At 40.0% G+C, this 12,698-nt stretch overlaps 1 protein-coding gene across 1 annotated transcript in view; it reads right to left on the reverse strand.

Moving 5' to 3' along the window:
* The window catches only part of BMP6 (bone morphogenetic protein 6), a gene marked incomplete at its 5' end in the record, with an annotated part of 91,178 nt that overhangs the window by 17,257 nt on the left and 61,223 nt on the right, over positions 1–12,698 (reverse strand). Inside the window, one exon of the mRNA XM_081873082.1 lies at positions 6,756–6,948. Within this exon, the coding sequence (XP_081729208.1) occupies positions 6,756–6,948 (193 nt within the window). The remainder of the gene's footprint in view (positions 1–6,755; positions 6,949–12,698) is intronic.

A 12,698-nucleotide genomic window follows, 5' to 3' on the forward strand; every position in this document is an offset into this window, starting at 1 on the left:
GGCAAGTCCTAGGCTCTGTGGTTTAACCCACAGCGCCACCCGCGTCCCGTCTGAATGTATACGTACTTTTGCACAATTTCCCACTCACTTCACTGGGCTGTCACAGGTGTGTTTCCTTTCCTAGCAATTTTACCTTTAATTATTGCCAAATTCAAACAGATTTTTGATGTGGTGCTGACATGGTTTAGTCACAAGAAGCTGAAAGTTAGCCTTTAATAGTGCTGTGCTCTTCTTTACTAGATTGTTTTCATAATAATAATAATAATAAAAGTTGTTGTTGTTGTTACCTCACCCATCTGGCTGGCTTTCCCCGGTCACTCTGGGCAGCTTCCAGAAGAATATAAAAACATAATAGAACATCAAACATTAAAAACTTCCCAATATAGGGCTGCCTTCAGATGTCTTCTAAAAGTTGTGTAGTTCTTTATCTCCTGACATCTGATGAGAGGGCGTTCCACAGGGAGCATGTTACCACCAAGAAGTAATTATATTACAGTTTAATTATTTTTATACTATTTTCTCTTATACGTTATAAATACAACAACAACAACAACAACAAGTGATAATTGTAATTTGATACAGTCTTACATATCCTCCAAACTACTCACAACATGCTGTATCATGGAAAAACCTCCAATATGAGCTTGGCAGGTGTTTGATAAGCCATTATCTGCGCTTACACTGGTGCATTTTCAACAGTCTTCAAGCAAGAAAGAATTTTTTAAAAAACTATATTATTTCAACAAATTCCTGTGCCCTAATGATTTAAGAACTGTCATTAAATTGGGGAAGAAATAACTCATGGGGAAAGAGGTAAGAGAATGTTGTGGTTTCAACTTAGATGGTTCCTCTTGAAATAAGGTCAAATGTTACCGTCATTTTCTTTTACTAGGGTTATTGCCTTCACAAACAATTGAAGAAAAGCTGTGTAATTTTCTCCAAGGGATGCTAAGGTTGGCCAGAAACCTGACCTACCTTACAAGAATATCATTAATCTTTCCATTATGTTTTGTTAACAATGCCAGCGGTTTTCGTAATGATAAAATGTGGTCTGCAATGATGATGTGATTTAAAACCACTACCACAACTCCCCCCCTGTATTATTATTATTTTTAAGAGCCCTAAAAGATAGAAAAGGAAGCTTCATTCTGACTATTCATTAAGACTTTTAAAACCCTCCTTTTTTAAAAAAGAAAAGATGTGCCTAAATTACATTAGGCTGAATGAATTTTATAATACCGTAACAATTCCACAAGCACCATTTCTACTTTTGTGTTGCCTTAAATGGTAGCAATACAATAATGTTCCCCTAAGACACCTTGCTAGTTTAAGAAGTACTTTGGACATGCATTTAAATGACGATACATTCAAAAGTTATATTCAAGTAATTCAAACAGCACAGCAGCTCGTTAAGGTAATGGGTTAGATCAACATTGTGCCCAACTCAATCTGTTTTTGGACTACAATTCCCATCATCCCTGACCACCAGGTCCTGCTAGCTAGGGTCCCTAGCTGTTTTTGGACTACAACTGCCATCATCCCTAGCCTAGGGATGATGGGAGTTGAAGTCCAAAAACAGCTGGAGACCAAAGTTTGGGAAACGCTGGATTAGATGATCTTATCTATTTGCCACTTCCCCATTAGGCAATTCTATCTCTGCAAAATCATTACAAGTCAAGGTTTTGCCTGACAAGCTCCAATCTATATGCAAAATTTAATCTTTTTTATGATACCTCATAAAATAAACTAAGTATCAAGTACCAATGTGATAAATAAGTAAATACAATTCAGGGTGCCTGACTCTTGGCCATCTCTACAACATGGCAGAGAAGGGTTTGGGCAAAAGAGGTGTTTTTTTTTAAATGTTCGCCAACTTAAATTTCCCTTTGTGTGCAAGAAACTGGACGCATTAGGGAAGTGGCCATGCTACACATGTTCTCTGATGTACTGCTTTGCTACATGCAGGTCACTGTTTATGTGGGAAGGTCTGTAGTCTGAATTATTAAAGTCCAGGATTCTACTACCGAAGTCTCCAAAAACTATCGTATGATTTTAGGTTCAGTTCACGCTCACAGCCTCTAATTTTTAAAATTATTGTGAGGCCTGACATAAACAGTCTGGGATTTACCATGTCAATCCTGTATTGACTTTGCCCTCAAACTAAACAAACAAACCCAACTCAAAAGTGTTCATCCTACTTCCAAGCGGACAACAGAGCAATCTCTCTTTGCTTCAGCTTCACGAACTCTATAGATTCATAGTTATTGAAAACCATCTCATCAAATGTTAAGGAACATGACATATTTGCTCACATCATTAGTCTCAAAGAAAAGAATGAGAAGTCTGAAGTTTAAGTAAAAGGCAGCTGTTCACTTTTGGCTTATATGGAACATTTTCTGGAACTCGGTGTCTTAGAAACTGTTGCTGGCTTGTGTTCTTTCTTTCTTTCTTTTCTTTTAAGTAATTTTGTCCTTCTCTCCACTCTTGAGCCTTAAAAGACTGTTCCCAATAGGAAAGCAATATATTCCAAATGAATCATCAACACAAAAGAAGCAAAAAATTAAGAAAAACATGTTAGCTGCAACTTGTGCAGAAGTTCTCATTTTAAATTAGCAGATGGGGCAGGGAGAATGATAAAGAGATAATAAGGGGACAGAATTGTTCAAAGAAGCTACAGTGAATTTATTTTATTTTTATTTTTTAAAAACCATGCTTATGAGATCGTGTATGGATTCATACTTTGGGCTTTCCTGGATATGGTTGCTACTACTGCATGGCCCAAGAACAAGTCCCTAAGGTGTGATTCTGGCACCACTGAAGTGAATGGCAAGTCTCCCACTGGCTTCAGAAGAGCCAAGGCTTCTTCCTGGTGATTGCTGGAGTGTTTGTATGAGATCTAAAATGCACCCATGATGAGACCAATGCAGAGCACACATTTGAGATCAAACCTGAGTTTATGCATTTGGTCACAATGCCTGTTTTAAAGCCTGACAGTTTCACAGAGTTGCAGTTTGTGGAATTTTCAAGAAATAATCTCAGAGTTGGCCCAGCAGGTGTTTAACACCATACGTATACATATATACAGGGCAATCCTTGTTTTGCACAGGGGTCTGACCTCCACAAGCGTCCACAGAGCACACATAAGCCCAGACCAGCCCCTTTTCGTGATATTTTGGGGCTATTTCCCACAGGTTCAGCGCTGTGCATGTGTGTGCGATCGTGTGCCATTCAGATGCTCCTAAACCGGGAATTGCCTGTATATTAAATAGTGTTGCAACGATGCTTGGAATATCTACACACAGACGACTCGGTTTGGCACAACTTGCAGATGGGCTTTCATGCCTTCTTAGCTAACCAAAATGGTTTTTTTAAAAAAAAAATTATTAAGAATTTTATGTTACAATAGAGAAAAAGAAAACAGCATAGCAAAAAACAAACAAAAAAGAAAAACAAACATAAAATTTAACCTCATATAATAACCAACTTTTCTTCATTTTTGGACTTCCTCACGTCTCTCGCTCCTACTTTCCAAATTTATAACACTTTAACCAGCAATTTATCACCTTATTTCCATTCTCATTGTACACTTTTCCAATATTTTGTCCCTAACTTTGAATATTTTTATCTAAGTCTTAAATATCTAATCGTACCATAATATTTATTCAAAATTTATTTTTCTCATAAAATTCACTCATTCTCATAATCTTTTCACCAAATTTTATGGTGTCCTGTTATTTTCAAATCCCTCATCCTTCTTAACACTCATATAATTTACAGTGTTTTTGTAGGTAGTCCTTGAATTTCTTCCAGTCCTCTTCCACTGCTTCCTCTCCCAGGTCTCGGATTCTGCCAGTCATTTCTGCTAGCTCCATGTAGTCCATCAGTTGCATCTGCCATTCTTCCAGCGTGGGCAAATCTTGAGTTTTCCAGTATTTAGCGACAAGTATCCTTGCTGCTGTTGTCGCATACATAAAAAATGTTCGATCATTCTTTAACACCCTCTGGCCAACAATGCCCAAAAGGAAGGCCTCTGGTTTCTTAGGGAAGGTATACTTAAATACCTTTTTCAGCTCGTTATATATCATTTCCCAGAAGGCCTTAACCCTGGGGCAAGTCCACCAGAGGTGAAAGAACGTCCCTTCAGTTTCCTTACATTTCCAACACTTGTTGTCTGAGAGGTGATATATTTTTGCTAGCTTGACTGGGGTCATGTACCACCTATATATCATTTTCATAATGTTTTCTTTCAAGGCATTACATGCCGTAAACTTCGTACCGGTGGTCCATAACTTTTCCCAGTCAGCAAACATGATATCATACCCAATGTCCTGTGCCCACTTTATCATAGCTGATTTAACCGTTTCATCCTGTGTATTCCACCTCAGCAACAAGTTATACATTCTTGAAAGTACCTTAGTCTTAGGTTCTAACAGTTCTGTTTCCAGTTTTGATTTTTCCACCTGGAATCCTAACTTTTTATCCAATTTAAAAGCCTCTTTAATCTGAGCGTAATGTAACCAATCTCGCACTTTGTCTTTTAGTTTCTCCAACTTAGCTAGCCAAAATGGAAGGGTCCATGGAAGCAAGTGTCAAATTATAGTGGTACCTCGGGTTAAGTACTTAATTCGTTCCGGCGGTCCGTTCTTAACCTGAAACTGTTCTTAACCTGAAGCACCACTTTAGGTAATGGGGCCTCCCGCTGCTGCCTCGCCATCGGAGAACGATTTCTGTTCTCATCCTGAAGCAAAGTTCTTAACCTGAAGCACTATTTCTAGGTTAGCGGAGTCTGTAACCTGAAGCGTATGTAACCTGAAGCATATGTAACCTGAGGTACCACTGTATCCAGTAATCAGAAGAGATCAGACGCACACCAGTTAGAATGCAATTCTGTTACAAAGCGCGACTGAAAGTTTTTCATGAATTGGAGGGGTTTTTTGTATATAGGGAACCCATAAAAACACAAGGGTATTTTCCCCCTCCAACATACCCTTTCTATACCGTTACCTATAATTAGATATTACACAAACACACACACACACCACAATATACATGGACTCTGCTTCCTCTATATGCAAACAGACTAGCTTCCTCACAACTTGACACACACAGCTTGACACATCTTCAAACTCCTCATCTGCAAGTCCTTCATATTCAGCCCTGTTCAGCCCTTTAACTTACGAAATCTCATTTGTTCACTTTATCAGTACCACCATACATAAGCATATTCATTCATGGTATAATCTAAAACAATGCAATTGTCCAAGAAAACATATATTCTTATAATGGCAGTTCTAATTTAGTTAAAAGTACAGTAGTACCTGAGGTTACATACGCTTCAGGTTACAGACTCCGCTAACCCAGAAATAGTACCTCGGGTTATGAACTTTGCTTCAGGATGAGAACAGAAACCGTGCTCCGGCGGCGTGGCGGCAGCAGGAGGCCCCATTAGCTAAAGTGGTGCTTCAGGTTAAGAACAGTTTCAGGTTAAGAACGGACCTCCGGAATGAATTAAGTATGTAACCAGAGGTACCACTGTACATAAAACTTTGGTTTCCAAATAGCTGGCTTGCTCAGTCTTTATTTTAGGCACCACAGTGCAGTTCCCTGAGCAACTTTCTTGGTGCAGTTGTGTTAATGTTGTTCATATCCAATCACTGCTATTGAAATACAAATCATAGATATCAGCTATGGAACAGCTTCCCTCCAGAGACCCCCTGAAATCCCAGCTGGAGCCTATTTCAGAAGTCCCCTAAAACCTCCTTATCTGGGCTGACTTTGAGTGAATGATGGGCTTTGGATTTTTAGCTAGGAGGAGTTTGGAATTTTAGGGTGGTGCTGTTAATTACCTTTATTTGGCGAGGTCCAACCTATTGGGATGGAACATATTAAACAGTACAATCTCTCATGCAACAAAAAAAATAATATTTAGAATATACTGGACCCCATTACGTTTGTTTAAAAAAGGGGCTATCTAAGGTATGGAGATGTTGGAGATGCAATAGGGATAATGCTTCTCTAAAACATATGTTTTTTCACTGTCTTATATTGAAAGATTTCTGGCAGAAGGTAACTGAAACCATCAACAGAGCTGTACAGAACCACCTTACATTTACAGAGCAAAATATCCTCTTGAATTATATACCCAGCACATGGAACCTTACAAAAGGACAATATGACTGGATTCTCCGTGCCCTTACTACAGCAAAAGGACTGATACTGATGAACTGGAAAAATAAAAATGGGGCTCTTTTCTACGATTGGATTAAAGACTTATACCAACTCGCAACATATGAACAACTTGCATATAAACACAGACTTGCCATGGACAAATTCAATGGTATTTGGAATCCATTGTTACAAATACTGTAATCGGTGAAGATCTGGTGAAGAACAGTAACAAGCTTGTAAAATATATAGTTTTGGGTCCCCGTCCCCCCCCCCTTTGTTTCCCCTTCTGCATGGATTTTATTTCTCTCTTTCTCTTTTTTGTTTGCATCTCGCCATGTTTGGTGCACATATAGTTATGTGCTTTTTGAACTTTCAATAAAGATGTTACAAAAAAAGAGAACCATATTAAACAGTACAATCCTTTATATGTCTACTCTGAAGCCAGTCCAAATGAGTTAAATGGGACTTATTTTCCTAGCCAACTTAAGTGTATCCAGTAAATGATTCCTGCCAACAAAAGGGGTGGAAATTAAGTCACAGTCTCCCTCCCTCCAGGTTTTACAATTTTAGCACTGAAAGGCACAAACCTGTTCTGATGTTCTTTCAATACTTGATAGATGCTAATCAGAAAGGTTTGGTTTTTAAAGCCTCCAAAAACACAATCCTTGTAGATTCGGAACTCGGCAGCGGTAACAGCCTCTCCTTCTGGAATCCGAGACAAATTAAACTTGAATTCCTTGTGGTGTCGCTGGTAAGGTGTGAACTCCTTGTCATATTCAACTGTTTAAAACAAACAAGACAATTCAATTTAACTGTGATTTCTCCACATTCTCCACTTCTCACTCTATTTTGTTTCAAAAAGTGCCCCAGAAAATGTTCAACCTTCAAGTATTTTATATTAAAAAGCAACTGAAATTTCACAAGAAAGCCTGTATGGAATTGAAGCAAGTGAGATCTTTCATTCACCCATTCAGGGGCGTCTTACCCATAGAGGCCAGTGGCATGGGGTGCCAGGGCGCCAAGTTCTGGAGAGCGCCAGGGAAGAGGCAGAGGCTGGATGCAGTGCCTCCCGGCATCAGCTCACCGCCCTCACCCACCTCCGCCATGCCACGCCAAAGCAGCGCCGCGCCTGGAGCCTCCATCTGCCATGACCACCACAACACGAAGTGGCCAGCTGAGCCGGGACGCGCCGCGTCCCGCCTCCGCCTCTTCCCCGCCGAAGGAGCTGCCCACCTCCTCCAGCCCTGCCGGCAGCGCTGTCCTCCCTAAAAAACTCTGGGAAATGGGGGGTGGCGCCGTAGGGAGCTTTGCATCACGGTGCCAGATATGCTTAAGACGGCCCTGGACCCATTCATACTTGACATAGCCACATTTTCTTATCTCTCTTGACATGAAATGATTAAAAGTATTTGTTACATTTATTTCTTGACTTTTCCCAAATAACGTGGATGCAGTGTGCATGGGAATGCCATGCCATCTGAAATTCCTCTTGCTTATTTTTCAGAGATGGAACTACATTAGGCACATCAGAATACAAGACCAGGACCATATACTCAGCCATTTTGTATAGAATTTGCTACTGCACCGGCATATCAAACAAGCTTATAACCCAAATCCAGTATAACCCAGTATAATCCAGTATAACCCAGTGAAAGCTTTGCCACTGAGTTAAGTATCAATAGGTCTTTGATAACGGGGATGCATTACTTATGTGGCAAAATTAATTGGTGTGCTTGAAAAGTACAGCATGGGTAGCTCTTGCTCTCGAAGTTTTAAGTCTTGTTGGTGCAACTCCCTCCCTGCAACGCTTAAAGCTGTACCAAAACTACACACTCTACTCCTAAAATCAAACAGTTGGAACACTGCTTTTCTGCTAGCAGCTACAAGAAATGTATGCTGGAGGGTAGAGGAATGACAGCCAGTTGTGTGTTGTGTTATTTTTCCATTACATTCATTTTTTTCTGTGCTATTCTAGTTTTTCTTTATCACCTCTTTTAAACATTTAATACAACATCTAATAGAATAGTAATTATCTATTACAACCATAAAACATCTATCGTGAAGACTTCCCAGCCTATCTTTCCTTGACATCCTAGATTTTCATCTAATTTTGCTGCCATCTCCTTGGTTTGTATTCCCTCCCTTTTTTCTTTCCCTCCCTGTACATATCCTTTTACCCTTTTTAAACTGGTATTCATAAATCTATCCCTGCTTGTTTATTTAACACTACTCCGCTCTTTTTAAAGTATCTTTCTAGTAATACCCACTCACTTATTATTATTATTTTGTCCATGTTTCTTATTATGGCCATCATATTGGCTAATTCTATAAATTCTATTAGTTTGAACAGCCACTGATCTTTTGCCAGGATCGCCCTTTCTTTCCACATTTCCACATATGTTATCCTTGTCACTGCTGTTGCATCGAAGAATAGGCTTTTTGTTTCGTTTGGGATTTTCTGTCTTATTATGGCTAGCAGGAATGCTTCTGGTTTGGGGGGAGATTATCATTGGAGCATCTTCTTAAGTTCTTCATGGATCATCCTCCAAAATTCTTTTGCCCTTTTGCACTACCACCACATGTGGATCAACATGCCTTCTGTATGCATATATTTCCAGCTTCAGTTGAATCTTCTTTTGTTTATCTTTCCCAATTTGCTGTGTGTCGGGTACCACCTAAAAACCATCTTTAGTATATTTTCTCTAATTGTATAGCATGCTGAAAATTTAATTGTGTTGTTCCATAATTTCTTCCAAACAGCCAAGCTCTATATTTTATCCAAATTCCTATTTTTGATCCAGGTTGGTTTTTACAGTGTACCCACCCACCACCTGTCCCATCAAACCAGCTCTCGGAACCAAATAAGCTATGTTTCTGTATATTCAATGGCCCTTTAGACCTACAATTTCACAGCAAACCATGTGCAGCCTCTTCCAGCACCTCCAAGCAGCTTCACAATATTACAGGAAGAAAAAGAGAGAGACCAAGGTCTGAGTACATCTCATAATCTCATAAGTACTCCTCATTTTTGCCATTGTTTTTGTGACACTACTTAGGCACAGGCTCTTAAGGATTTTCCCAGAATTATCTTGGAAAAGCCACACATGAACAGGGTGGGATGTACTGTACTTTAAGGTGTCCACATTCAGAAATTGGAGAGAACAGGCTGGGATGGATTTGTCCTTCCCTAATTGGAAGTGCTCCACTGCAGTCACTCAAATACTTAAGACTAATCCTGCCAATTGTACCTCATGTGTTGCCGTTGCTTATCATATCAGACCATTATTTACCAAGGAAAGCCAAAATCTAAGGCAATGTGTCTTACCAAGCTTGGCTACAACACAGCACAAGATAGCTTAAACCAAGCAGGTAAATTCAATATTATTCTGGGTTTTGCTTTATGTCACCCACAATAATGCACTTATAAATTTCATGTTCTCTTCCATTTTCAAACTATTCTCTACAACAAAACACGTTTCAGAAAGCTGACACTGGCTGCAACCCCATACCAGTAAACATATGTACGGTGGTGCTGTTCCCTATGCACTTCTTTCTGTCTAAATACTTTGTTTTGCAAATTTTCTTCTTATTAAAAGATCCGGCTTCTTAGAAACCTTGGCAGACTTGGACAGGCAAAACCCCTTTCTGTTCATTTCCAGGACATAACCAGCTTGCACTGTTCTCATGTTACACTGCAATAAGTGACCTTATTATTGAAAGAACAGACCGTGTGCGCAAAAATGAAAAGCAGCCATGTTAAGGAGAGGGTCCTTTCTCATTCTACCTTCCAGTCTTTCCCTACCAACCTGCAATGTGATTTGGTTCAGGCTGGTCTGAATGCTAGCTTATGGAAACCAATACTAAGCTATAACCAAATGTATCTGTGTACACCTCTGAATTTTACAAACCAATGGCATGTAGGGAGGGATGAGGCAATCAAGCAGTGAGGGGCTACGCTTTTCTCAGATATGCTTGGCCAACATTCTCCTAATGCAGAAGAACATGATGGTGATCAGTGGCTGCTTCTATTAATAAATATGATGAATTATTTCTCAAATTACCATGATTTCAAAGATTACCTGACACTTGCCTCCGACTGCTGATGCTATATATACATCTCTCTTTTCTTTGGTACGCCACCTTTCCATAGTGAACACCTTCCAGGTGTTGTTGAGCTACAACTCCCATCACCCCTGACTTGGAACTGTAGTTCAGAAACACCTGGAGGGCGCCTGATCTAGCAGCTCCTTGATCAGTGGCTAATAACTTTAACATCTACCTGTTGTAATAGCTGATATACACTAATAGGTGTTTCTAGATAAGCAGACGTTCATGAGCCATTACAGATATAACCAGCTAGGAGCTTGTGAGTGGACCACAGATTCACATGCTCCCTGTACCTATCAGGGTCTACTGGGAACAAGTTCTTGCCCCACATCTTAGACGGGCTTATGCCACTACCTGAATTAATAACAATCAAGACTAGAATACCCATGTTGGCCTGACCTAGAAGTGCTGGAATCCATTTTATTGTTGCCTTCTGTGACAGGGCTCCTATGTCTCTTACAGCCGTACAATAAGCTGAACACAACCACAGCTTTTAACAGTATGGAAATCCAATGCTGGTCAAAGCTACACCTGTCAAATTTCCGCCGGCCAGTTGTCTTGCAAGGCGGGGGAGAGGGGAATGGCAACCCTAATTAGTTAGTACACACCAATGTATCTTTGGTAACAACAACAAAAACGGTGCAATATATAAATGTTAGAGTTATTTCTCTACCTGCCACTTTCCTTCTGGAAATGGTGTTTAGAATTCATTTATTTATTTTTTTAATAAATATTTATTAAAGTTTTTAAATATAAATGCACAAATAATAAACACAAATAATAAACAATCTTACTTCTGTCACAAACATAGTTTCATCACTTCTTTGGACTCCCTCACGTCTCCCGCTCCCATTTACATCGTTAAAAGTTTTTTTCCAAACAAATTATCAACTTGTTTACAATCTCATGTCCACTCATTCAAGTATAATCTAGCAATTCTTCCAAAAAAATTTATATTTTCTTTAGTCTCACTTATCATCAAATTTAAATCTAATTTAGTGGTGACCAATTTTTTATAATCTAGCATCCTTCTTAACATTCAACCAAATTACAATGTTTTTGTAGATACATCTTAAATTTCTTCCAGTCTTCTTTAATGTTGCTGGTGAAAATGAATTATCAATTCAGTTGATGACAACAAATACAAATTCAATGATTCTGCCATGTAGTTTACATTGCACAGCAACATCACTGGGAGATTCTACTCCCCTTTACTGATGATGAGGAGAAAAGTAGGAGGTAATGGTAATTCCAGATTAGCAAATCTGAGATAAATGGTTATGAACCTGAACGTTGCAGGGCAAGCTCTGACCATCCGCACAGAGGGTTCGGTTTTTTTAAAACCCAGTTTCTAAATTCTCTCTCTACACATACGGTTTTAAAATTAATATCCCCTGATGGTTTAGAACATACTTGGAATGCCACTGTCCATCTGATAAAGAGACTAGATGCTGCAGTTCAGTTGCAGATAGTCTTACTCTTAAAATATGTAGCTTCCATTTCTGCATGAAAACTTGCTGTGATTTTAAACAGGGGGGTGCAAAAGTCAGGGAAACAATACACTGGGAATTAACCAACAATCTTGGTGGGAAAGCTAGTGAAAAAGATTGTTCCAGTGGGAGGGGACAGCAGCTGAAATATGAACAAACAAGATCTGAAGAGTCGAAAGAGTTGGCTTAATTCTGACACAGTAGTACAGATGGATAAACCAGCTTAATAAAATATGAGACAGAGGCAAAATCAGCTGCGCATCGAGATCCCAAAACCACCCCCTTGTCAATGAATGAGACACAAGGACACGGATATTAGGTTAATGTTACTGGGCAAATTTTGGCCACAACTTTATTGGTTAAAGAATGTGAGCGGTATTGGCTTAGGCTTGTGCCTCTGTTTAAATGGGGCCTGGCCATGCCTCCCCAGCCAGCAGATTGGCTGGCTGGGTGGTGGCATGGCTGGGAGCCTCCGGGTGACACAGGACTCTGTCCCCTGCCCCCGGAGAGGAGTTGGTGGCCACCTGGTCCACCGCAACTCCTCTTCACTGTTAAGTGGAGCAGATCTCTTGCCAAGTCTTACAGACACTGAATTCTACCCCCACCCCTATATTTCCATTCAGAACTCAAAAGCTTTTGCATAGGGTACGGGTTTGAATAATATCAGTATGCAAAATTAATTGGAGAATGTCAGGCTAGCTTGCTGGTGCAGCTAAGCCAGGGCTGGCCCATCCATGAAGCAGAGCTTCTGGATTCCAACAAGATTGCGCAAGAGCCCCATGACATCGCACAAGAGTCCCGCAAGATCCCACGACATCTCACAGGAACCTGGAACCTGCAGCAGCACAACCTCAGTAAGCGGGGCTTCAGTGGGGCTGGCAATGGGGGGGGGGGAGAGTGGAGGGCGGCTCATAGTGCAGGGCAGTACCTTTT

Source organism: Podarcis erhardii, assembly GCF_964252035.2.
Source record: "Podarcis erhardii genome assembly, chromosome: 8".
Classification (NCBI taxonomy): domain Eukaryota; kingdom Metazoa; phylum Chordata; class Lepidosauria; order Squamata; family Lacertidae; genus Podarcis; species Podarcis erhardii.